This window comes from Rhodofomes roseus, assembly GCF_022264815.1.
Source record: "Rhodofomes roseus strain CIRM-BRFM 1785 chromosome Unknown C8Q71scaffold_1, whole genome shotgun sequence".
Lineage (NCBI taxonomy): Eukaryota > Fungi > Basidiomycota > Agaricomycetes > Polyporales > Fomitopsidaceae > Rhodofomes > Rhodofomes roseus.
In genome coordinates this window covers 2,264,077-2,288,025 of record NW_025952957.1, presented here as the reverse complement: position 1 = coordinate 2,288,025, position 23,949 = coordinate 2,264,077, and the positions used below count along the sequence as shown (strand labels likewise).

The 23,949-nt window shown below is 58.7% G+C and overlaps 9 protein-coding genes across 9 annotated transcripts; 5 read left to right on the top strand and 4 right to left on the bottom strand.

Annotated features, from left to right (window-relative positions):
• Nucleotides 1-658: 658 nt before the first annotated feature.
• Nucleotides 659-1,936, top strand: C8Q71DRAFT_40152 (uncharacterized protein). The gene is made up of 5 exons (XM_047918331.1): nucleotides 659-787; nucleotides 869-889; nucleotides 941-1,257; nucleotides 1,341-1,773; nucleotides 1,836-1,936. The coding sequence occupies exons 1-5, from the start codon at nucleotides 762-764 to the stop codon at nucleotides 1,897-1,899; spliced, it is 861 nt and encodes a 286-aa protein (XP_047785131.1). The 5' UTR covers nucleotides 659-761; the 3' UTR covers nucleotides 1,900-1,936.
• Nucleotides 1,937-2,756: 820 nt separating this feature from the next.
• Nucleotides 2,757-5,943, bottom strand: C8Q71DRAFT_826858 (uncharacterized protein). Its single transcript, XM_047926303.1, has 4 exons — nucleotides 5,191-5,943; nucleotides 4,101-5,137; nucleotides 3,659-4,037; nucleotides 2,757-3,593 (listed from the first exon to the last, which is right to left on the bottom strand). The coding sequence occupies exons 1-4, from the start codon at nucleotides 5,860-5,862 to the stop codon at nucleotides 2,886-2,888; spliced, it is 2,796 nt and encodes a 931-aa protein (XP_047785130.1). The 5' UTR covers nucleotides 5,863-5,943; the 3' UTR covers nucleotides 2,757-2,885.
• Nucleotides 5,944-5,989: 46 nt separating this feature from the next.
• On the bottom strand, nucleotides 5,990-7,040 carry C8Q71DRAFT_732122 (uncharacterized protein). Its single transcript, XM_047922237.1, has 2 exons — nucleotides 6,727-7,040; nucleotides 5,990-6,648 (listed from the first exon to the last, which is right to left on the bottom strand). Exons 1-2 carry the CDS (start codon nucleotides 6,823-6,825, stop codon nucleotides 6,217-6,219), a joined length of 531 nt encoding a protein of 176 aa, XP_047785129.1. The 5' UTR covers nucleotides 6,826-7,040; the 3' UTR covers nucleotides 5,990-6,216.
• Nucleotides 7,041-8,563, top strand: C8Q71DRAFT_801574 (DUF1682-domain-containing protein). Its single transcript, XM_047925954.1, has 4 exons — nucleotides 7,041-7,247; nucleotides 7,309-7,405; nucleotides 7,471-7,541; nucleotides 7,604-8,563. The coding sequence occupies exons 1-4, from the start codon at nucleotides 7,142-7,144 to the stop codon at nucleotides 8,473-8,475; spliced, it is 1,146 nt and encodes a 381-aa protein (XP_047785128.1). The 5' UTR covers nucleotides 7,041-7,141; the 3' UTR covers nucleotides 8,476-8,563.
• Nucleotide 8,564: 1 nt separating this feature from the next.
• C8Q71DRAFT_826848 (uncharacterized protein) lies at nucleotides 8,565-12,148 on the bottom strand. Its single transcript, XM_047926302.1, has 9 exons — nucleotides 11,852-12,148; nucleotides 11,731-11,794; nucleotides 11,569-11,679; nucleotides 11,343-11,515; nucleotides 11,049-11,289; nucleotides 10,180-10,997; nucleotides 10,009-10,122; nucleotides 9,905-9,954; nucleotides 8,565-9,841 (listed from the first exon to the last, which is right to left on the bottom strand). Exons 1-9 carry the CDS (start codon nucleotides 12,094-12,096, stop codon nucleotides 8,658-8,660), a joined length of 3,000 nt encoding a protein of 999 aa, XP_047785127.1. The 5' UTR covers nucleotides 12,097-12,148; the 3' UTR covers nucleotides 8,565-8,657.
• Nucleotides 12,149-13,023: 875 nt separating this feature from the next.
• Nucleotides 13,024-13,987, top strand: C8Q71DRAFT_852814 (uncharacterized protein; the record flags this gene model as incomplete). The annotated part of the gene is made up of 2 exons (XM_047926856.1): nucleotides 13,024-13,197; nucleotides 13,265-13,987. 2 exons carry the CDS (start codon nucleotides 13,024-13,026, stop codon nucleotides 13,985-13,987), a joined length of 897 nt encoding a protein of 298 aa, XP_047785126.1.
• Nucleotides 13,988-14,896: 909 nt separating this feature from the next.
• On the top strand, nucleotides 14,897-16,140 carry C8Q71DRAFT_39836 (uncharacterized protein). The gene is made up of 5 exons (XM_047918309.1): nucleotides 14,897-15,136; nucleotides 15,189-15,320; nucleotides 15,380-15,397; nucleotides 15,459-15,626; nucleotides 15,690-16,140. Exons 1-5 carry the CDS (start codon nucleotides 14,933-14,935, stop codon nucleotides 16,029-16,031), a joined length of 864 nt encoding a protein of 287 aa, XP_047785125.1. The 5' UTR covers nucleotides 14,897-14,932; the 3' UTR covers nucleotides 16,032-16,140.
• Nucleotides 16,141-17,041: 901 nt separating this feature from the next.
• C8Q71DRAFT_39854 (uncharacterized protein) lies at nucleotides 17,042-18,033 on the top strand. Its single transcript, XM_047918310.1, has 4 exons — nucleotides 17,042-17,202; nucleotides 17,264-17,281; nucleotides 17,338-17,505; nucleotides 17,557-18,033. The coding sequence occupies exons 1-4, from the start codon at nucleotides 17,074-17,076 to the stop codon at nucleotides 17,722-17,724; spliced, it is 483 nt and encodes a 160-aa protein (XP_047785124.1). The 5' UTR covers nucleotides 17,042-17,073; the 3' UTR covers nucleotides 17,725-18,033.
• C8Q71DRAFT_697168 (uncharacterized protein) lies at nucleotides 18,004-23,845 on the bottom strand (the record flags this gene model as incomplete). Its single annotated transcript, XM_047919951.1, has 13 exons — nucleotides 18,004-18,150; nucleotides 18,402-18,912; nucleotides 19,138-19,216; nucleotides 19,265-19,384; nucleotides 19,447-19,566; nucleotides 19,618-19,734; nucleotides 20,144-20,446; nucleotides 20,495-20,611; nucleotides 21,003-21,305; nucleotides 21,362-21,478; nucleotides 21,529-21,956; nucleotides 22,083-23,383; nucleotides 23,438-23,845. The coding sequence occupies 13 exons, from the start codon at nucleotides 23,843-23,845 to the stop codon at nucleotides 18,004-18,006; spliced, it is 4,071 nt and encodes a 1,356-aa protein (XP_047785123.1).
• Between the last annotated feature and the right edge of the window lie 104 nt (nucleotides 23,846-23,949).

The window sequence follows — 23,949 nt, the reverse complement described above, 5'->3', positions numbered from 1 at the left end:
CGTGGGCTGCGATGAAGACGATGGGAGAGACGGTGCCCTCAGCGCGAGAACCGGTGAGCCTGAGCTTGAGCTTGAGTGTCTCGCTTACCACGGCGCTCTCAGCGGACCCGCCGACTAGCGCGTGACGTCACGTCGATGGGCGTCACAACGGACCCGCATCCCGAGTCCGGCCCGCGGCGTCTTCTCTCTCCTCCTCGCTCGCACACCGCCCGACCAGACCACACCCGGGCGAATGTTGCCCTTCAAGTGGTTGCTGCGTTTGAAGGGAATTCATATGCTGACTATCTCGGCATGGTTATACTCTCATTGGCTAGTGGATCGCGACAAACGTGCAAGTCGACCAACACATTGGCTTCCGGGGTCAGGATAGCACGTTTACTCTTGACATCGCTATATGGGCACAGCCCGTCGAAGGTGAAGCTATACCCTGTGGCATAGGCAAGATACGGTACGACGCAGGCTAGCCGTATCTGACTCGCTGGTGAGTAACTTCCTGTGTTTCTTGAGAAGAACGTCGTCCCCGTTGCCTCGGGGATGTTACGAACATCTCTCATGATATGGCCATCCGATGGAGTACGTGTTGTACGTGTGTCTCCGCGAGTGGGTGAACAAGGAACTCGCAGTGCGAGGCACTGTACAACGTGTATCTCCCATCCGCAGCCGAATGCGTATGTCTTCTACTGGCGCTCCATATGCTGCCGTGCTTCCTAGTGAAGCTCCGCACTGGCACCTGCGGAGCATGAGCTTGGACAAAGCTGGACATGCATAGCCATGTTTCTTGTTCTATGTGAGTATTGTTCACGGCCCTCCGCTATATATCGGCGCTCGGTCCCATCGCATCTCACATCGATACCACCATCGGTGCAAGCTACCTGCCATCCTGTTCAAGGTACGTCTGTCCGTCTCTCGATGCATCGTTCAAGCGTTGACAAATTTGCAGTGTCTTCTACCGTGGATCAAGCATGAATACTCTCGTTGTAAAGGATTTGCGCCAGTCTCGCCCACATTATCCACTCGAGATTTACGAATGCATAATCGGCTTCGGGCCTGTTGAAGATATTATCAACTGCACCATGGTATGCAAGGCGTGGTACCCTAGCAGTCGGTACCTGTCTCTTCAAACAGTCTACCTCCGGAGCCAGGAACAGACATTCCGCCTGGCAAGCATACTCCGCACCAATCCGCAGCTGGGTCAATCGTCCAGGAAGTCCACATTATTGATCGACCCGCAGGTCTCGGTCAGCGTACTATCCCCCAGCTAGGGACGCTCGCTGCGACCTGTGCCGACCTGATGCCCAATCTGAGCGCCCTCACCATCCGTGATGTGAAGTGGGTCGCAGCGCCTGTGCACCGGGACGTATTTCTGCATCTGTCGAGGTTCACCGAGGTCACCACACTCAGTCTAGAAAAGGTTGAGATATTCTCCCCATCTACGCTGGCAGCCCTCATCTGTGCCCTGCCCGCGGTCTCGGCTTTGAAATGTACTCGGGTCTCATTTCGCAGTCTCAGCTGGGGCCCCCTCCGGCGACCTCGTGGTACCCTGCTCCGTCTTGATCTCAATACCGATGACCATGCAGCATCCGCAAGCCTTGAGTCGCATCCAGATGCCGATGAACCTTGTGGCGCTATCTTTTCCGAGCCCTTTGGCAGGTCTTGCAAACTCGGATTTCCGTTCATTGTTGGATGCTTGTACTCAAACGTCTTGGCTCAACCCGATCACCCTAATCTTGGATCATCGAGGTGTATCCCCAGAAGAAGCGACACCGCTCGTTGGTGAGTATTTTGTTCTTCCAGTGCCTTCAATAACTCATCTATGCGGTTCGGGACGGGCATAGGCCAACATCTGTCTCTTGCACAAGTCAAGATACCCACGAGGCTTCACACGAGGATAACAATTGATGCCGCCGACGTGGCGCGTTTCGACTTTGCCTGGCTCGCTGCCCTGTTCGCGTCGGCTGCGGCCGGGAAGTTTTCTACCATACTGGTGTTTTTCCAAGTAGTCGGGGAAGACATTGGCGATGGCGTGCATTTGCTGCGACTACTGCTAGACGGGACCGCTGCCGATGAAAACCTGAGGAAAATTGACGAGATAATGACCAAGCATTCGTCCAGAGACATACCAATTGTGGGCTTTCATTGCGAATTGTGCAACACGAATTGCGGGCCTGCGTTTGATGCATGGTATGAAACCTTGCGAAGCAAGCTGCCCAGACTACGTCGTGCATCGAGACTGTACGTTGTCTTGACGTGCTTCCGCTTGCTGGCGCGTGTTGACTTGAAATAGGCAAACTTAGGCAGTCGGTGCACTGAAGACGAGTCCGATGGCGCAAGCCGGAGTGCGGGCCCACTGTGGTTTGCTGCCAAGTTTGAAACGCTGACAATTTGTCTACTATGTACTACATGTAGCCCTATACGTATATGTGGAATTGTTTAACGAAGCCATCATTCGGAATGGCAGTTAGCAGGGACACTGACTCATAATGACCTCTTCCAACGCCTCACACGACACTCTGAGAAGCCGCAATTGGGTGTCTACTCAGTTCCCTTGTATCCGTGACTTGGTATGGCAAGGCGGTCGGGCAAGACCCCGACCCTGAACAATGCAGCCAATAAAGTAGTCTCCCCAGGCAGACGTAGACAATTCCTTCAACCTTCGTGCCTCAGGATATCCTTGTCTGACGTCTGCTATCAACTAGGGGGGTCTTATCGGTAGGTCAAATTTCGCCGGTCGGCACATCATGTGATGATACAAACAGGGCCAACATTTGTGTATAACGCGTCGAAGGCGCGCTTTGACGCTCGTCGGATGCCCCGCTCAGTGCGATCGGCGTTACTATATGCAACTGGGGTACTGTCGACGGCTCTGGCATTTGTAACTCCTAGTGTCATGTTGTATCATTATCCTGCTCCTCTTGCTCCTCCTCCTCACCACTGTCCAACCCATCCAACATCACTTCGTCACCAACGAGTAGCTGCCCGTCTACAACCACATTCGGTAATGCAGCAGTATCTATCGCTTGTTGTTCGTCGTCGGCGGCCGCTAACTCGGAATCACTGTGGATCGCGCCGGCATCCCGAAGTGTACGTGCAATGAAGTCTTCGATCTTTTTCCCATCTGCTAGCTTCCGGTAGCCCTCCGTGAAGTCGTCTTGTGCTACATGTCCCAGGGTACGTCCCGCTCGGAACTGATGCAAACCTTGTTCGTCCATATGCCGCGAAAGCTCGTTGAGTGTAGCATGCTTGTCTTTGCGTGCATGTTTTGCGCTTTTGCTTGCAAGGTGAGCGGTAACTCGGGCCGACGTGATTGTCTGCAAGAATGCACGAATATTATAGGCGATAACTTCCTTGAAAAAGGAGCCACCAAAGGAGGCACTTCGTCGCTGCGCCATCTCCTTCAGCTGCTTGATGTTCTTCTCTTGAAGAAGATCCATAGGAAACCAGCATCCAGCAAACCCAGATAGGTTGCAGAGCCAGTTGTTTAATATGGCTTTCTGGAGTTCGCCCGAGTACTCGTACTCGAAGTGGCACGTGAGTTCCAGTAGCTCATTCACGTACTTATGTCGACCTGAGCCCATGAACGTGAACGTCCATACCTACAAATACTACAGAGTCAGATTTTCTCGCAATATTGAGAATCAGCGATCTATCGGAGCCTCACCGACATGACGTTCATGGCACGTCCGATGTCTCCTTCAGCGATTGCACACTGAAATTCATAATGAAGTAAGATATCCCGTGTGCGCAGAATGATGTTTCCTAAGACTTGATCGCCACGGTTTGAGGATAGCGCATTGTCCTGCAGGCCTGCCACCGTGGCCATAGCTGGGGTGCCGTCTGTGCCATCGGGGGCCTGCCATGCCGCACCGATCGGGAAGCTCACAGTCGCCATGCTGTCATCATCTGGTAATACTGCTTCTTCCCAGGCAGCAGACGTGCAATACGTGAGCCGTATGTCTTCAGCAACTTGTAGAAGCTCTTCAGTTGGCACAGTATGTGTGCTGAAGTACGCAGGTAGATCCTTCACACCGAGTCGGATTCTGTACATACAATTGTGAGCTAATCATGTCGTAAAAGATATCTATATAGAGCGAGACTCGTACCGCCAGATACTCAGAATATCGGCCTTGAGGGTGTCGAAGAGAAGATGCTGGGTGGGGTAGTAGTCTGGGCGCTTCTGATCCTTGACCTTGCGCCCGAGGAGAACATTCATCGCACACAGCGATGATAAATCCTTCGCATCGGACTGCGACGCACCCCAATGCGTGGAAAGAATGCGCTCCAGATCTGCCCAGCCCATGTGCCAGAGCTGGATGAGCGGAAGCACCCAGCCATACCGTTTATAACCATGCGGGCAGGATGCGAGGAACTTCTTCAGCGTGCGCAGCTTCTCCACGGTAGATTGATCCCCGCCAACAATGACGAGGAGTTTATCTACCTCTTCTTTCGGCAATCCAAGCTGATGAAGGAGGAGGTCGTCGAGAACCTTCGCATTCTCGCTCGTTACGCCTTCATTGTAATCAGATGTAGCCAGGGGATGGAGCTTTGTCTTCCGCCCGTCTCGCATACGATGGGTTGCTAGAGTAGTGGACAGCCGGAGCTTGACGAAATCTTTCACCGCGGACAGATGCTCGGGTACATGTTCCGCGAGGATACCGAGGATGTGGGTGGTCATCACTGCATTAAGTTTCCACCAATCAACCCGGCCGTGCAAGACATTGACGTGAAGATTCCTGCGAAGCTGCTCGCCTTGCGCACGCCGCAACGTCTCCGGATCAAACGCGACCTTCGGGTCACAATCCTCGAGCTCGACAAGAGTCGCAGCGGTGCCATTGTGCATTATGTCGTGCTCGCCAACGTCGGGATCCCAAGCACGGGCCATGCGATTGATATTGTCGTAGATGAGAAGGAATGCTCGCGCAGTCGCGACACGTTGGATTACCATTTGGGCAGACTGTGATAGGGAGCGTAACAGTCTGAGCACAGAACTGTAAGAGACCGAGACACCAAAGCGGCTGAACACCGCATAGATGTCACTAGAGGCTGTATGGGCGAACAGCCATATCCCGATGAACTTCTGGAATGCCGTGAACTGTAGGTTGCGCGCCCCGAAGAGCAAGAGGCATGCAATCAAGGTTATCTGCGTTTGTTGAGTCAGAAACCGGCTCTCGAAGCATGAATATACATGCTTACAAGCATCGGATCACGTCGCTTCCCTCTGTCTCCGTTCGAGTCTGGTTCTTTGGAGTAGTACGTTCCACAAAAGGTTGCCGAAGCATCTTGAGGAGCACCGGGCGGTTTGCGAACACGACGGGGGATAGCGGCGGCGGTAATCACACGCAGGGCAGTCGGGGCCCTCGCATTGATGACGGACAAGATGTTTTCCATTGTGAAGCTAAACATGAAGTCCCATGTAGCGTCTTTGTCCCTCAGGTGAAACCCGCCCGCCTTCGACGTGACATCCTCCGCCTCCTCGTCCACGATATCCTCCACCTTCTCCACAGCCCATTCACGCAGACCCCAGCGAGCCATCTTCTTCGCGTCAGGTCGCGGCGCTTCGTGGCCAGGACGTCTCGGAGAGTCTCGAACAGGGATGGGAGCACTGTACCTGCTCGAGTACATGAGCTCGACGATTTCGTGTGCCGACTCGCTCGATCGTCCACCCAGGAATGCAGAAACAAGCTGCGAGTGTCGTGCCGTATTTCCCTTGGAAACCTGAGGAGGCGGCACAGTGAAAGCTTCGCGCAAGAACCCGCCGAAAGTCATCCCGCCTGCCTGGATAGCGCGGAATACGGTGTCGAGCTTCTCGGATCGAGCGTCGTCAAGATTGGCCTGTACGGCGCGTTGCCGAGATGAGGATGCCATGTTCAAGTTATGAGCAGCGAACAGAACGAGAGACTCGACCGCAGGCCCCGCAGGGTCAGACTGCGATGTACGGTAGCAAGAGGTAGCAGGCCGTCTCTCTCGTGCTTCACCATAGTTCACCCTCCGATCACAAACGAATGTAATGTGTTATATTGGATTTCAAACGGAGGTCGAAAATGGCGACCTCTCGGTAAGGCCCCCGCGTCTGAACACAGACTACAATAAAGGCGCGATGAGGGCGCAGATCGGGAGCGTGATGATGAGAGGGAGATGATCGAGAGCACCGTATTCTACAAATTGATTGTCGTACAGCATGTCGTTCATACAAGTACCTTCCAGCGGTGCGCCGTCATTTCAGGGAACGTAGACCCGTCCCCCGCGGTACGTCTTCCCGTTCTCGTCCAGCAGCCCCTTCAGCCTGACTGCTACGCCGCGCACGGTGTCCCGCCCCGCGTCCATCTCTCGCCATGACCCTGCCACGGTCCAGCACTCCGAGCATGCCTTGCTGGCGGCGTTCACGGTGTCGAGCGCGAGCTCGCCTCTGTTGTGCAGCGCGACTAATACGTCGATGAGCTGGCTGAAGCCGATATTCCAGCTGCTGAGTCCAGTATCAGGGTTCATTGTCGTGTCGGTGATAAGATACGACGAAGCCAAGCCTAGGCACTTCCGCAGGACGCTTTGGTCAACTGAACTTGATGTGCGGGAGTGATGCGCAAGCGTGGCACGCACGAAGGCGCTATAGTCGGTCGGAGCAGGGGACGGTGTGCGCCGGCGATCGGGATGCCGCTAGTGGTAGCAGACAAGTCAGGGTGTGGTCAATGACGGCAATGGAGACTGCCAGTTGAGGTGCATCTGTTAACGTACATCGGACTCGGCCATGGAAAGGCTCGAGGCGAACTTTCCTATATGGGGGCGCGGGGCCGTGTCTGCTTCAAGCACGAGAAAGTTGATGTGAATATGCATGCTGGCGGAGAGAGCAGAGGGGCGGGCTCACGACGAGGCTGACATGCACCAGTGCCCTGCAGCTGGCAGACGGACAGCGGCGGGCGTGATGGACCTGTCACCGGGCGTCCATGGCGTGAATGGCTTCGCACCGAACAGCGGCGCGCCACTTTCCATATCGGGCCTCCCGCCATCACCCCGATCTGGGCGCCTCTTCTGAATCTGTCCCTGAACACAGACGCCGTCCCCCATACTCGCCAGCGAAGCCAGCCGGCGTCTACGGGCTGGCTGCACGTCTCCTCGGTGCGCTCAGTCAAATTCGAGAACCAGAGGCAGGATGGCCTCCCTCCTACTCAGCTTCCTCACTCCGCCCCCGGTCAACCTCTCGCCAGACTACGAGGGCACCGAGTACCGGTGGAAGTTCATCACCATCCGCCCCGCATGTGAGTGTCACCCCTTACAATGTTCCATTGCCTACAGGCTGACTGACGCGGAGCGATGTAGTCTTCCAGAATGAGCCGTACTTCATTGCTGGTATCCTCCTCTTCATTGCCCTCTATTTCTGGGGAAAGCGGGTGAATCAGAGCAGAGTGAACAAATGGTGCGTACGACCTGGACTCCAAACCTTGGGCAGCCAGCAGACAGCTCACACCACCGGATCTCCAGGTTCGACACGCATACCCCGCTGCTCGAGGCCCAATTCTCGATGCCCATACCTGCAAATGGTCTTGTGCGTGGTACGTCAAACCTCGCTCCATGATCTACAATTGCTTCACGAACTGAGCACGCCCCTGTGCAGACGGAAACTCCGACTGGTTCAACTTCTCCACCGGCCGTCGTGCAGTCAAGTCCCTGCACACGACCTTCGCCCTCCGCCCGCGGCACGATCTCCTCCAATACATCTACCAATTCGGACGGGGGCTCATGGAGCTCGACTACAAAGCCGCCGACGCCGTCGAGCTCGACTTCACCTTCAACGCGCCCGCGTCCGCGAGTGCGGTCCCGGACTGCGTCTGGGCGGTCATCGCGAAGGACGAGATGAAGGGCATCCGCACGCGCCGCTGGGACTTCACCTTCACCAAGACGACCGACAACCCGACGCTCCCGCCCTCGCTCACGGTGATGTCCGAGTTCGCGGACATCACCACGAGCCTGCTCAAGCCCCTCGGTGCGCTCGACCTCCCCGCGGTGCTCTCGGCCCCGGCCACGCTCAAGTACTTCCGCTCCCTCTCGATCACGGACCAGCCCCGCACGCGGCCCAGCGCGCCCCTCCCCCAGAGCCAGCGCAGCAAGCACCTCATTCTCGAGCTGACTCTACCACCGCCTTCGGATGCCGCTGCTACGCTGCCTCTCCTGCAGGCAGCCTTCCAGCTCGTCGACGCAATCGCGGGCGAAGGGAAGGCGAGCGGCATGCGCGGAGGCCTCGCGGCACAGCTCCGGCCCGAGACGAAGAACAAGCTGAAGAAGACGCGCGAGGAGGTCGAGAAGCAGATCAGGGAGGAGGCGAAGCGCGAGCAGCGGGAGGAGGAAGAGGAGAAGCGCGCGACGGCCAAGCGCAAGGCTGAGGAGGAGCGCCTGAGCAGGCTGAGCGCGGCAGACCAGAAGAAGGCTTTGGATCGCGAGAAAAAGCGCGCGATGCGCAAGAGTCAGACGAGGATGAAGGTGCGGTAGCCGCTCGCGCGTTCGCTCTCTGGACAGCAGCATGTGTATTGCCCACTGTACGTCGAAATGTTCCTGGGTATTAGCATAATCTAGTGGTATTGTTATTGCTACACGATGTTGTCCCAAGCGATCCTCCAGTCCAAAGGTGAGATGAACAACGCAAAGATGAGCAAAATGCGAATGGAGGGAGGTCAGCCAGCTGTTGTCTTAGTATGCCTCGCCGCGGGTCGTAGCCGAGGCTGAGTAGGCGAGGTAGGAAGAGACGCGCAGGTCGTCTGTACCTCCTCCGACGCGTCCTCCCTGTCCTCCCTGTCGGTCTGTGGCTCGTCCTCCTTCGGGGGCGTCGACTCTTTCTTCTGACCAGCGGCCCCCCACTTACTACCCCAGTAGTTGAAGAAGTTCAGCAACCATGTCGGCCGCAGACTCTGATGCTGCACCACATCCGCTTCATCCTCGCTCTCCTCCAAGTCGATCGCGTCCGCCCCCGGCAAGCCCGCATCCTCCTCCGCCTCGCTCTCCGTCCTTCCAAGCGCATCCACAAGCCGCTCGCGCCCATCCAGCGTCCACTGCACGCGGTTGAACCGCCCATGCGCGCCGCGCACGCCCTGCGGGTGCTTCCGCCCCGTGCCGAACGTCTTCTCACGGAGCGCAAGCACCCTCCGGCGGGGCTGCACCGCCATATGCCAGAGGTCCTCAACGAGGTACTGCGCGCTCTCGTACGAGAGCGCCTGCGTCTCCTGCGTGAGCACGTCCGCCCTCGCGCGCGCCGCCTCGACCCGGTGCAGGATCCCCGTGCGCTCACGCAGCTCCGCGAGGCCCGGCCGCGCGCGCTCGTGGTCCGTGCGCAGCTGCGTGTTCGTCCGCGAGAGCCGCTCCGTCAGCGCGGCGAGGCTCGCCGCGACGTTCACGAGGTGCTGCTCGCGCCGGTACATCACCAGCAGCTGCCCGCAGAGCTCGACGTCGATCCGCATGCGCTCGAGGGGGAGCACGCGCGTCTCGACCATGTCCGCCGCGGCGTCGAAGGAGCGGCAGCGTCGAGGACCGGAGGTGAGCGGGCGCCGTCGGTGCGCGGTGTCCATCTCGGTGTCGCTCGCGGTCGCTTCTGTCTCGTTGTCCTCGATGGAGTCTGTTCGCCGGAGTAGTGATAGCGGCGATGTCAACCTCTCCCTGTCGTCGGACGAGTTCGAGTCAACGAGTTCCTTTGCACTGAGTGGGTCCGACCAGCTGATGATCCGTGATTGGTAGGGTGGTCTTGTCGAGGGCCGCTTCCTGTTGAACTCGGTGACGCGCCTGTCGTACTCGGAGAGTTCGCTGGCGGACCGTTGCGCAGGAGTGTACGAGCCGACTCCAAGGATGACGGGCACGGCATTCTCGACTGTAGATGTTGGGGAGCAGCGTTAATCGCGCACGGCAACGGGTCTAGAAGATGTGTACTTACAGACGGGAGACGTCTGGCCACTGCTCAGTGGCTCCTCCTCGTCTAAATCCCTGAAATAGGCGTGTCGCCGTGTGTCGGTGACATGATGTGATGAGGCTACTTACCCTGTAATCCGCACCGAAGGAACTGTCGAGGAGGGACCCGACTGCTCAGACTGTCCGCCGCGGTTCTTGCCAATACTGCCGAAGTCCACGCTGAGCTTCTTCGCTCTCCCAAGGCTGTAGGAACGAATAAGATCAGAAAGAAACTGCTAATGGCAGTCATTGAACACTCACGCTGCCCAACTCTCGATCTTCCGCTGCACCCTGCGCACCGGCTTGTAAGACTCACTCTCGTCGCCAGACGATCGAACGTCCCTCTCCCTCTCCTCCTTCTCTCGATCCTTCTCTCTCAGACTCTTGTCTCTGTCTCTATCTTTCTCCTTCTCCCTTTCCCTGATATCCTTCGAATCCCTCTCCATCTCCCTCTCCTCCCTTTCCCGCTCACCATCACTCCACACCGCCTCCTTCTCCCTCCTCTTCTTCCCCACATCATCCGGACGGCCCGTCCACAGATACCTCAAGCTACTCGGCGCGTCCTTCGCCGAGCTCGCGACCACGAGCCTCACCAGCGCCGCGAGGTCCGCCGTCGGGCTCACGCCACTCGCGCCCTCGACGTCGCCCGCGGAGCGGAGGTCGTCGACGAGATCGTCAAGCTTGCTGATCAGCACGCGGTGCACCTTGTACGACTCCGTCGGGCGCATCTTCTTGTCGTACGCGGCTTGGACCGCCTCGACGAGCGCCTGCGAGAGGTACGCGACGGGCGGTATCGGCGAGGGGGCGGTGGAGGGCGCGCCGGAGCCGTGGTGCGCCTTGTGTGGGCTTGTTGCGCGGGGAGGGGAGGGGGCGCGCGGGGAGTGGGAGATGGAGTGGCTGTAGCCGTGCCCGTGGCGCTGGGGGGACTGGAAGGCAGTGAGGGCGCGCGTGAAGTTGTACGGGTCGAGGAAGGGGTCCTTGGGGACGTAGTAGCCGAGGGCGTGCAGTTTGTTTCGGGTTGTGAGGATCAGACTGAACAGGGCAGCTAGCACTGTCGGGTCTGCCACTCGTTCTGTGGGCTGCGAGAGAAGACTCAGTCGACAGTTCCGACTTCTAGAAGCGGCACGTACTTCGATCTTCATGCATGGCTCGCCGACCTCGGCTGCCCAGCGCCGGATTCCATCGCATGTCACGTCGCATAGTAGCCCGTTCCGTTCTTCCGGGTTGATGTCGAAAAGCTCGAACATCGCCAGCCCGGCCTGGATGAGCTTGACGAGCTCGAGTACAGTTGCGTTGAAGCACGCAGCAGAGCGTGCATTCCCTTTGTCAGGGATATGGTACATCAAGATGAACCGATCCTTCGTGGTATCGCTAGGTACGCTGTCTCAGCGTGCAAGACGTGGGGTGGAAGAGGGGGCGCCTACCTGGGCTCCTCCAGGGTGAGCGCACTGCGCCCGCTGCATCCCATGCGGAGAAGGTTGATGTTAGTATACAGTTGTTCACGCACTTCGAGGAAGTTGCCACGGGGTATATGTACGATGGTATAGTCTGAGCGGAAGTTCGCAAGGGAAGTGACCATGAGGACGCCGAGAGCCATCTGCTACAACGTCAGCTACGCTGAGCACCAGCATCAGCTCGAGGAACACGCACATCCTTGGGTCGCGCGCCCTCGCTGCGAAGGTGTCGGAGTGCTTGGTCCCATTCTGTCTGAGCCTCCGAGGGGCTAAGTGACGACGATGGCGAAAGGGCAGTCACCAGTATCTACGCAAGCAGTTCATGAGCACAGTGCGCCGGTAGATATCAGCAGCATACCTTATGTTGTGGATCTCCGGTGAAGACTGTCAATACTATCACTGGCCGTCGGCGCTCGACCACCCTGACACAGTCCGAGTGAGCCGGAGGACAAGACCCAGTCACGACAAACGCGACACACCACTTCTCCACCGCATATATCTGGTACCCCGCCAGCTCAATCTGCTCCTCCACGATCTCAAACCTCCGCCCGCCGCCAATCCAGTCCGGCGCGGTGGCGTTCGCCGACTTGTCGCTCAGGTCCGAGAGGAAGGACGGGTTCGACACCGAGCCCGCGCGCGACCTCGCGATCTTGGACGGCGAGGCCTTGTACGGCGGGATCTTCGGCGAGCCCATCCCCGGCTTCGTCGAGCGCACGGTCGGCATCAGCAGCCTCCGCGTGCCGGGCGGCGCGACGCTGACATAGCTTGACGACGGCGGGGTGTCGGTGGGCGTGGTGGGGGCCGTGCGGGCGTGGGCGGTGCCCGCGGCGAGGTGCGAGTGGGAGCGGGCGACGAGGGGGGAGATGGACAGACCGGGGGAGGCGGGGGACACGAGGGACTTGGAGGGGCCCGCCGCGGCGAGGGAGGGGCGCCGGGAGTGCGTGCGCGAGCTGGCGGAGGACGGCCCGGAGGCGGCGGAGGCGGGGATGGAGAGGCGGGAGGTCGTCTTGTCCGCCATGCCTGCTCCGTCGGCGTGGTCGCGGTGGGCGTGGTCGCGGGCGTCGGTGGCTCCTCGGCTGCGGTGGCCGCTCGGGCTCTGCAGGCGCCCGATCAGGCGGCGGGCGCTCCCCCGCCTGCCCCGCCACACCGGAACGGTACTCGATCAGCGCCTCCGCCGCCGGTGGCCACCCGTCGCATCATTGCCTTTCGCGGAAGCAGTCCAAGTTCGTTCTCACTGGCCCGTGGCACCACGCAACGAGGCCCTCCCGGCACAGGCAAGCCGAGTGCTTTGAGTCTTCTCGCAGTCACGGTCCCCGCCAGCACCCCGTTTCCCTGCCCCGAGATGGCAACCTTTGTATTCTCGATTGGGAAGACGGCGGGCGCCCTACGAACTTCGGGGCATGGTTGTGAGGGAGTAGGTTCTTCCAGGCCCGTTCACTGGGCTCCTATGTGTCAGGTATCAACTCGCTTTGATGCGATGGCTTATCATGCGCGATGGCTCGTCCGGATAAGGCCACCAATAGCCCCGCGCGGCCACGGGTCACGTTCGAACCCCGAATTCGTCAAGGCTCAAAGAGCGGGGGCGCGATGCGTTGCTCTCATTTAAACACCCGTACGTCTCCAGAAATCCCCTAAGCATCCCCGTACATACATGTCATATCAACCCCCTCCAGACTGGGGCCCGCCCTGGTCTTCCCCTCAACCACCGCCACTGTGGGGCATGTGCGCGTCGGGGGGCCCTGTGGCTCCGATGGGTGGACAAGTTCAGGCCTACGCGCACTATCCTGGCTCTGAGTACCAGCCAATGGAATCCACTGGGTCACAGGTATGAGTTGACGCGTCGTTTGTTTATCTGGCGTGAGTTTGACGCGTCGGGGCCGTCGCCCGTTTAGTTCTATCCCGCAGGACCTGAAGCGCAAATCAACGACCCATGCAATTATGACGTGGTCATGGACATAGACTCACCAGACGACCTCATGGACGTAGACACGACCGCCGAGTCGTCGTATGCGCCGTTCCCCGTCTACATGGATGAGCCCCGGACGCCGACGCGTCGCCGGCATTCGCGCGCCACTTCCGTGGCCTCCAGCATATCGAGGTATCTCAGCCCAGTGTTGTCGCCGATGAAGTCGCGGTCCCGCACCCAGTCCGCAATGAAAGCCTCGACGAACAGCCTTCGGCCAACGCCCTCTACCCCCTACACGCTACAGCGGACCCCCAGAAAGCCGACGCTGGCGCACCACAACCCCCTACCCGCGCTCTTCGGCGGCTCGACGTACTACCCTCCCATTACTCCGCGCCGTAAGAAGAGCGAGCGATACGCACGGCTGTACGCACACGAGGTAAACGAGCTCACCGACCGCCTAGCCGACTTGACGATCACAAGCGCCGACGCCGACGCCGACGTCGCGAAGCCTGCGGGCCCCATCTTCGATGGGGCCAGCATGCTGAGCGACGTAGGCTCGGAGGCCACGCTGGTCCCCGTCCGCGGCTGCGGCAACGCGAATGACATGAAGAACCTCGGTGCGAAGATGGAGCTGGGGCAGCACTTTGAGTGGAACGAAGCCGTCGAGGAATTCCTGCAGAGCGTCCTCGCGATAGTTCCGCACCAGTAGGCGAGCGCGTCAATCGACAGGGGAAGAGCTCGCCGACGACGCATCACCAACTCCTCCTGTCACTCGTGCGCGCTGCGGGTGCCACTCGCGGCCGCATAGTGAACCAGTAAGCATGGCCGGCTGCTCCGTGCGGCTGGCCTGCCCTTTTATCCTCGTTCCCTCCTTTGTCCTGGGGGCACGGGGACGTAAAGTGCTGTGGACCGCCCGCTGGACATGCGGCGCGGCGACACTCAGCACAATCGATGGGCTCGGGGGCGCTTCGAATGGAGTGCCGCCGACACACTACCATGCCCACGGACACCCGCGCCACTCGACCACACTCTCTGCAAACCATTCCGCGCGAAGTCTACCGCTTCTACACGCCTCGACGGTCTCTCTTACGCTCTCGTGGGCGAGGGGACTGAACAGGTCGCTGGGGATGTCTCCCTCTCTGGACGTGCGTTCCATTGTGGCCCGGTGTGCCACTCGCCACAATGGTCGGTATCTCGGCTCAAGGTGTCCGCTGATCACAGCGCGGAGGCAACGCGCGTGTGATAGATGCAAGACGTCGCAGGCTTGGTGGAAGACGGTGTTCCTCGTCGGATTCCGTGCATTGCGGAGGTGCATTGTGGACAATATTGCGGGCAAGGACAAAGGACATGTTTGGATCGGACTGTGCGGTGTTTATGTGTATATATTGTCTCTGTACCTGTTGTAGCGCTTACGCCGTGCACGTCGCTCGCTCTCGAATGGGATGTTATGTTTTATGGACGGTGGCCGCGGCGAAGGGCAAGTGCCTGTTTAGGGTTAGGACCGGTAGGGTCACGCGGGACATGCCGGTGGCGTGGATTGTGGCGGAGTGGCGGGGCCGGGCGGGCGCCTGGGGAGTGGCAGTTGACACGGCGTGCCACTGGCGCCTGCAATCCATACCGTCCCCTCACTGCGTGCCCCGCGAACTCGCCCACCATGGCACAGCCAAGTCAAAGCGACATCGCCGCCGCCATCGAGCGCCGCGTCCAGGCAGAGCGCGAGGCCGCCGAGGCGAACGCCGCCCTCCGCGCGCAGCGCGAGTTTGAGGAGACCCGCGACAAGCGGCAGGAGTTCAGACGGCTCGTCGACCCTGGCATCCTCCGGCCGAACCCGCGCGAGCTCGCGCTCGAGTCGCTCATAGTTCCGTCTTACTCCGTTGAATGGCGAGGCGTTCGGCTGACGCGATGCGTAGACATTGAAGATGTTGGCGGAGAACATCGTCGCGCACCCGGGTGAGGACAAGTACAAGAAGTTCAAGCCGACGAATACGAAGATCAAGCGAGTCCTTGTTGACCCGAAGGGGACGCTGGAGTATGCTGTGGCGGTCAGTCAGCCTCGTAACCATCGTGCCTGACGACTCCTTACGAACCAAGCGCACGGTAGATGGGATTCAGGCCGGAGGTAGCTGTTGTGACGTACCGCAGCAATAAGCACCACTAAGCACCAGATCGCTGCACCTTAGGTCGTTGACTTCCAGCCCTTCTACGTCTTCAACGACCGCCACAAGCAGGACCTCGAGATTGGGCTCGCCATCATCCACGAAGTCCTCGAGCGCGAACTCGTCAAGCAAGAACGAGACGAGCGCACAAAGCGGCAAGCGAAGGAAGCAGAGGAGGCTGCGAAAGAGAAGGTCCGCACCTCGCCTCCCACCCCCTCTTACATCTCACATCTCACATCTCACCATCCCCCACAGCTCAAGCGCCAATTCCTCGACGACCGCAAGTCCACCGCCCTGCGCGGGGAACGAGAACGAGAACTGCGCGAAGCACGGGCCGCTGCGGCCGCACGGCGCGCGGCCTCGCAAACACCCGACGAGCCGTCCTCACAGCCAAGTAGCCCATCGCCCGCGCCCGCCACACCTCGCCGAGTTCGCATGACGGCGGGCACACGGACCCGCCCGATGTCGGGGACAGGCCGGACGCTGGACGGGCGGGTCGTGACGGCGGCGGATGATGCGGATGGCGAGGTGCCTCCACCGTACCATCCGCGAGAGGATGTCCTGGAGATTGAGGACGATAGTGAGGGTGAGGATTGAAGCTGTGTGATGTAGAGCGGTGAGGATGTGAATTTGTGTCTGTTTGGATTATGCTCTCGTGTAAAGATATTGCTGTCACTCATCGTGTAGACTACGCAAACGTTGCAGATACAGGCGTCGTCCGGGATCGTTCAGTGCGCCTGATAACATACTGTAAGTGTCCCCTGGTGAGAGTCGAGTCTTATACTGGACGATGTTCTTTACGTGCTGAATGCGCCGAACCACCACAGGAACGGATATAGCTCAACTGGCTTCTTCGCCTCAGGCGATGTAGAGGGCTCGTATCGATGGCTTCTACATATCATGCTCGTCCGAGGACTGCATGTTGATAGCAGCCCCTCGCTTCCTGATCCGGGCAATGAGACTGCCAGCCGTCACCAAAGCATGGCGGCACGAATGCATGACGCATAGAGTCAGGCATGATCTCTCTTCTCTTCCCAGAGCTCGCATGCCGCTGACTAGTCACCCGCTCAACCGCGAATCGAGTCGCTGGCACGCGTGCTTTTACGACAACTTCCATCGTTTCTCCCGACCGAGCATGGGAGTATCCGCGCCACGCCTCGCAATGGAGGCATTCTGACGTATCGCTACCATCTATATAAGGTTTGCGATTACCTCGCTTGCGAAGCTGGTGCTGTCGCTTCGCATACAATGATACATGCGGCAGGCCATGTGTCAGGGTCTAGAGTCTCATGGGGGAAGTATATCTGGCTAACACCACTGACCTGTCCCACCAACCTCTCCCCGGCAACATTCGTTCATCTCTTTCTCTTCCAGGGTCATGGCGACAACGGCTGTCAGACGTGCACAACTCGCCGCCGCCGCCGAACGCCGCCTGCCCGCGAACAGGCCTGCAGCCGCCGGGGCACTCTACAAGAATCACGACGAGGGCCACGTTCGCCGACAGCAACTCAGGAAGATGATCGACAAGGGGATCCTCGAGTCAAACTCACTCCCACTCGCCCTGAAGGCACTCGAGGTTCGTAGCGTATCCCAGCGACAGAGCGAACATGGATCGACCGGGGTCTGGGTATCATAGACAATGAAGAGATACGCAGAGAACATCGTGAAGTACCCAGAGGAAGAGAAGTACAGGAAGATCAAGCGAAGCGGATCGACGTTCATGGCGAACGTGGTGCAACCCAAGGGTGCCCTCGACTTCTTCATCGAGGCACGTACCCAGTCGACGTCACCCTTCTTCGCATGTAACTAGCACTGACGCCCCTCTCCAGGTGGGCTTCCGCGAAAAGGTCATGCAAACACAACAGCCCTGCCTCGGTGACCATACATACTGATCGCTCTGCAGGCCATGGACTACCAGACGTGGGTCGTCTTCCACAAGGAGTACATGCACGACCTCAAGCTCGGCATCACCCTGCTCGGCGAAGCGATCGAGCGCGAGATGCCCAAGAAGGAGCGCGAGGAGCGTGCCCGCGAGCTCGCCAAGGCCGAGGAGATCGCAGCGAAGGAGAAGGTCTGGCCAATCCCCCTACAGAGTCGACGCTCATCATGACGTGTCTACTAGGCAATGAAGCACTTCATCGACGACCGCAAGACCGTCCGGGAGCGCACGCTGCGCGAGACCGCAGTCCACGCCCGTCGGCGTGGGTCGGTCCCGCCTCCCGCTCCTACGACACACGTCCCTGTGGTGCAGCCCTTCGCGGGTGGCGGACGTACTCTCGGTGGCCAGTAGGCCGACTTCGGGGTTGTACAGGCGATACAGGACTGTCACTGGCCCCAAGGCAATAACAGGATGTGTCTTGAGGTCTGCGCCACTCCTCTCTTCTCTGTATCGTGCCTCGCGGATCGACATCTCAAAGGTGTTTTGCATGTCTTGTGAGGATATCGGGCCATGGATCACATAGCGCACTGTGTCATTAGGGGAACGCACGAATGTACAGGTACAAATGGCAGATGCGAAGGATAGATGTATGGATGCGGTCACGAATCTACAGTATGAACACGGACTTCCTCAAATGAAGGGGAACTTGGATCGATCCAGCTTGGAGACAGGCCTCGCCTTCGGTGGGGTCGATGTCGGAAGGGGCGGCCGCGGCGGTGTCGGGAATTGCGACAGCGCCGTCATGGTGATACGCGCGGGGTTGTCTTCCGTAGTGGACTTAGTAGCTGGAAGAAGGAACAGTCAGCGACTCGAGCATCTCATTGTGAGTGTTAATTGCACGAACCAGGGCTTGTATTATCATACGCCCTCGCCTTCTCCATAACGATGCTCATTCGTCTCCCACTACGACCCGTCTTCGACGCGGGCGTCGTGTTGGCGCGGCTGAGTTCAGGACCTAACTGCACCTCGGGCAGCGTCGGCGGCAGCGTCTCGACACTCGACCGCGGCGCATACGTGCTCTTCCGAACATCTACGTTGAGTCGGCTAGTCGGCCTGCCCGAGTCCCGCATAGCCTCCAACGAGTTCTTTGGCACTATCCGGCGGTGTACAGCCTGAGATGACCTCTCGAGTCCGGGTTCTGCGACTGTTGCCAAGGTAGGGCTTGCCGACGAGTGTGGCCGCGGCCCATTCGCGAGAGAAGAGGTCCTTCTCAACGCTGCCGGATGTGATGGCAGTCCCACCAAGGATGCTGGACGCATCGATGGCCCTGCCCCAGCCACCGAGAGTCTAGGGTTGACCGCGGGGTGGAGTAAACTGCTCGAGCGATGGGGAGGCGGTGGGGGCTTCAGCATAGACGGATCCGTAGGTTTGGGTGGAGGGATTGGCCGATTCGTCAGTGAACCGGTGCGAGATCGTGGGCGAACAACAGGCTGGCTCAATTGCTGAGGAAGAGGGGAGGCCCTATCCGCTGCCTCGCCGCTCGAGATCTGTGCAAAGACTTGCTCGTGCAGCTGCGCATGAGTGTATCTGGGTTTGCGCCTAGGCATATAGCGAGGGATCATATGAGCGACTGGTATTAAGACCGGAGGTGCCGCCAGCTGTTGAACGGGAACAGGCTGGGCTGCCGGAGTGATCATTTCCCAAACGTCTCCTTCCTCACAATCGCAGGGTTCATCGAACACCTGGTCGCATAGCTGTGCATGGGTGAACCTAGGTTTATGCCTGACGGCGTAGCGTGGAGTCTCCCTGATGACAGGTGTGGACTGTTTGCTGGTGATCGCGGCTCGCCTGACAGGGCTTGAAAGAGGTGGGTAAATGGAGAAGTGTGGATAGACGGCGGGATCTGTCTTGAATGAGTGATCGTACTGGGTGAAGTCCAGAGGAGACTCACAGATGTCGAACACGGGGTAACGGGTTGTCGTCCCGCTCGAGAAAGACCTATGCTCAACTATTGTTGTCGTTGCACCCGAGACCGCAGGATACAGCTTGAAATGAGGATACACGGCGGGATCTGAACGAGTCCAGTGTAAGCTAACATCACACAGAATTGGCGGCTTAAAGAAAAAAACTCACAGATGTCGAGCGTAGGGTACCTCGTGTCTGCTACGGTCACGCGAACTTCCCGCTTCAGGTTGAGCGATGCCTCACGCACGACCTCTGGGTAGATATGGAAGAAAGGGTAAACAGCAGGATCTACGTCGCCTCGCCGTCAGAGTTGGTCTATGCACAAGTAGCACCACTTACATATCTCAAGCGCGGGATACCGCGTCTCACACAACATCACCCTCACCTGGTGCTGAGTGTGACTGCTTTCGCCGGCTGCCTCTGGGTAGATATTGAAAAATGGGTAGACTGCGGGATCTGCGCGTGACTTGAGACCACTGAACGGATGGGAGAGATACCACCAGCTACGCACAGATGTCGAGAACAGGATATCTCGATGCCTTGACATGAACTGCGCGTCGATCCTCAGCTCCCGTAGAGTAACCGTCGGCGAGCTCAGGATGAAGCATCAGGAAGGGATCCACATCTGCGTCTTTGAAACGGCCGTCAGCTGAGAATCAATGATTCTGCATGAGACCTACAAGGACAAGTGTAGATGCACAGCACGAAGTCCAAGTCGTGTGCAGTCGCATTCGTCTTTACCTGGACAGCACTCTGCTTTCTGTGTGACCTGACGATAGGGTAGATATGCTCCAGGTTGAAGGGATATACCGCCGGATCTACGCATGGATCAGACTAAGGCAAGACGCAGTACTCGCATACTCACACAAGCTGAAGTATGGATACGCAGCATGCAGAGATACCTCAACCTTACTGGCGCTTGTCACAACAGGACCGGCAGAAGAGTAGATGTTCTCCAAGCTGTACGGATAGACTGCGGGGTCTGGACTCGAAGTCAGAATACCATCGTGAGCTCCAGATAGGGACCTACAGAGGTCGAAATGCGGATAGCACGCATTCAGCTTCACAGAAATGGCCGTCTCATTCTGCACTGGGATTGGTCTATCGGCGGCAGGTAGAATTGAGGGAGGGTACACAGAGACGAGGTTCCACGGATACACAGCAGGGTCTACAAGGTGGTCAGTCATGTACGTTGTTGAGGTCAGTGCCTACTCACAAACGACCAGGGACGGATACACAGACGGCAGGTCGACAGACAGGGTACGTGCCTTACCCTCCTGAACCCCATGTACCGGATAGACGTTGCGAAGACTGTAGGGATACACAGCAGGGTCTGCGACGTCTACCCTCAGCAACGGGGCACAATGGCATAGGACGGTCAGACGAGTCACTTACACAAGTCAAATGTAGGATACCGAGAAGCCAGCTTGACGTGGACCTCCGTCTTTGTCGCTGAGATACCCGCAGTAGGTACCGCTGCCTTTACCTTGCTCGTAATAACCGCGGGATCTAGTGGTAGCGGTATCAATAACCCGAACACAGACATCAACTGAATGCACGTACAGATGTCAAAGTGAGGATAGACCACAGCTGCCTGCCTGGACATTGGAGCTACGTCCTCGATCTGTGTCGCTGGATAGATGGAATCCATGTTGTACGGGTAGACTTCCGGGTCTATCAACCACGTTAGGAATATATCCTGGACAGAATAATGATGCACTCACAGATGTCAAAGGCAGGATACACCGCATTCAACTTCGTGAAGATGTCCTTGGAGTTGAAGGCCATCTTGACATCGGGATAAATCTTCTCCAGGCTTGCAGGGTACACGGCAGGATCTGTGGACATCATCAACCGCCGTGCATTCTTCATTTCCGTAAAACACGTACATAGGTCGAAGCAGGGGTAATGCGCAGCGAGCTTCACCTGGATCGCAGGTTTCATTGCGATCACACCCGATGCCTGCGGCTCTGCGTTCCTTTGTGCTTTTGCGGGATAAACATCGAAGTGGGGGTACACCGCAGGGTCTGTAAATGTGTCGAAGTGAGCGAAACCAGACGGGTTCGACCGCTGATGAACCTACACAAGTTGAAAGCAGCATACGATCCCTCGAGGACGACAGACTTCTCCTTGTCTGCTTTCGTGGGCACAATGCTGACCGCAGCGGGGTAAAGATCGAAGACAGGATACACCGCGGGGTCTGCGATACCGTCAGATTACAATGACTAGTCACACACATATCGTACTTACAAAGGTTGAAGTACGGGTACTTCGCCTCGATAGCATCATGCGGCTTCGCCTGCGTCTGGTACGGCCAAACGTGGTTCCACATGGTGTCCTTGGGCTCATAGTACGGGAAGACCATACGAGACGGCGGAGGGGCCTTCTTCTGAAGCGGCGCCGGGCTCGGACCACGCTCAGGCACATTGTAGTAGGGGAAGACCAGCAGCGAAGACGGGTGCGCCTTCTCCTGGGGCTCCGGCGGCTCCATCGTCACGAGCTCTCCACCGACATACGGCCAGACAAACTCCCACTTTTCCCCGCGAAGGCGGTAGCTGGTGATGGGGCTCGGCGCCGCAGATTCCTCCACGGACGACGAGCGCTGTCTGAACGGCAGGGGAGACGTGGGCGCGCTAAACATGCGCGCGCCGAGGTCGGGAGTGGTTACGCGGAACTCGCTGAAGGCGGGAGAGACAGGGTAGGACGGCGCGCCCCACGAGGTTGCCGTCGCCGGTGTCAGAGGAACGCTCGACATACCGCGGTCCGCAAGCCCAGGGGACGCGGCGCGATACGACGGCTCGTACTGGATGGGAGAGGCGGGCCAAGATGCAGGGCCCCAGGAGGTCGCCGTGGATGGCGTCGCGGGACGACTGGACATAGCCCGTCCCCCGAGGTCGACCGAAGCCGCGTACCCGGAGCGCAAGCTGACCGGGGACGTGGGGTAAGAAGGGGCGCCCCAGCTGGTCGCAGTCATAGGCGTGACTGGCCGACTGTACATGGCCCTGCCCGCCAGATCGACCGACGGCGCGTAGTCAGAGAGCGCATGGACCGGAGACTGCGGGTAGGAGGGAGGGCCCCAGCTGGTGGCAGTCATAGGCGTCACCGGTCGACTGAACTCAGCCCTACCTGCCAAATCCACAGAGGGAGCGTAGTCAGAGTAGCCATACACAGGCGAAGGCGGGTACGACAGTGGCGCGCCCCAACTCGTAGCGGTCGTCGGTGTGGGAGGTGCATCAGACAGTTGGCGACGTGCGAGGTCGGGCGAGGGAAGTCGCCATGACTCTGAATCGTCTCCGTCGTCTATGTCGTAGTCCGCGGGGCCTAGCGAGGATACGGACCATGCATAGTCATCGAGGTTGAGTTCAGACTCAGCGACCTCGGACTCAGCAATCGGGAGATCGACTAGGATGTTGGGCATGTTCGCCGCATCCAAGCTCGTCTGTCCAGTCGCGGCCAAGGGACTAGGGGAAATCTTTGCACTCGCACGCCATTCTGCGACGTAATTCGTGACATTCTTTCGTGCGGTCTTCGGCTCTTCTTCCTGCGCGATGGGCGAGAGTACCCTGTACTGGGCATCGGACAGTGGGCTCTGCGGGGAGTCGTGACGCGGGGGCTTAGTTGTCGGCACAGCAGACGACGGGTCAAAACGATCGAGGAGTGATAGTTTCCTTGGGACCATCCGCGGCGCCTTCAGTTGCTGCTGCTGCACAACGGAGACGCTGTCCACCTGGTCATCTACCTGTTCGTCCAAGAAAGTCGTCCTGCTGTCCCCCCTCCAGTGCGACAATGATGGGAGCCGAGAATGGCCAGCCACCGACTGCGGCACGTCCGCATAGTCCTTCTTGGGTGATGCTACCCACGAATCGTACCAACGTGCCTTGCTGAAGTCGATGTCGAATTCGATCTGTCCGCTAATGGGCAGTTGAGGCTGTTGCATGCCATGACCGCGGACATCAAACAGATGGGACCATAGCAACTGCCATGACTCGTCCGTAATGCGTGGATACAGCGAGATGCCATTGTGGTTCGTGTGCAAATAAAGACACAGGCCCGCCGTGCTGGGGAAGCTGAACTCGCGGGCGATCGCGCCGAGTTGACCACCCATCTACCAGACCGCCTGTCATGATAATGCCATATGTTTGGGCAGCTGGGAACTCACCGTCGGGAATAGTGGCATAAGGATACCCTGGGAGAGTCGGTTGGGTGACCCCGAAGAGAGTGTATGTCCCAGGTGGCCATGCTCCGTCGAGAACGACGTCGGAGGTATCACAACAACAAGCCATTTGATCATGCTCCTCTGGGGACCGCGTTCACGGAAGTCTCGCGGTCCCGAGTTGATGTAAGACACGGAGGGTTGCCTGCGGAAGAAAGGAGTGGAAGTTTCGTTCGCAGAGGCCTGCGGTGCGATGGGGTCGGCGTCCAACGCATCCGTTCCATGAATGGGGGCAGAGCGGAAGGGTGCGCCAAGAAACTCGCTGTCTGTGTCTGGAGGCGTGAGGGGGTGCACTGCGCGAGGCAGGTCGAACGGAGAGGGCTTGTTGTATGGGTTGTGCAGGAGATGGGACATTACCGTGACCGAAGATAATTAGGTGGTGAGAACGAAAGGAAGTAGCCTCTGGACGGACGGGCGCTGTCTAGCAGCGGGAGATGGAGAGGCAGAGGACCGGAGCA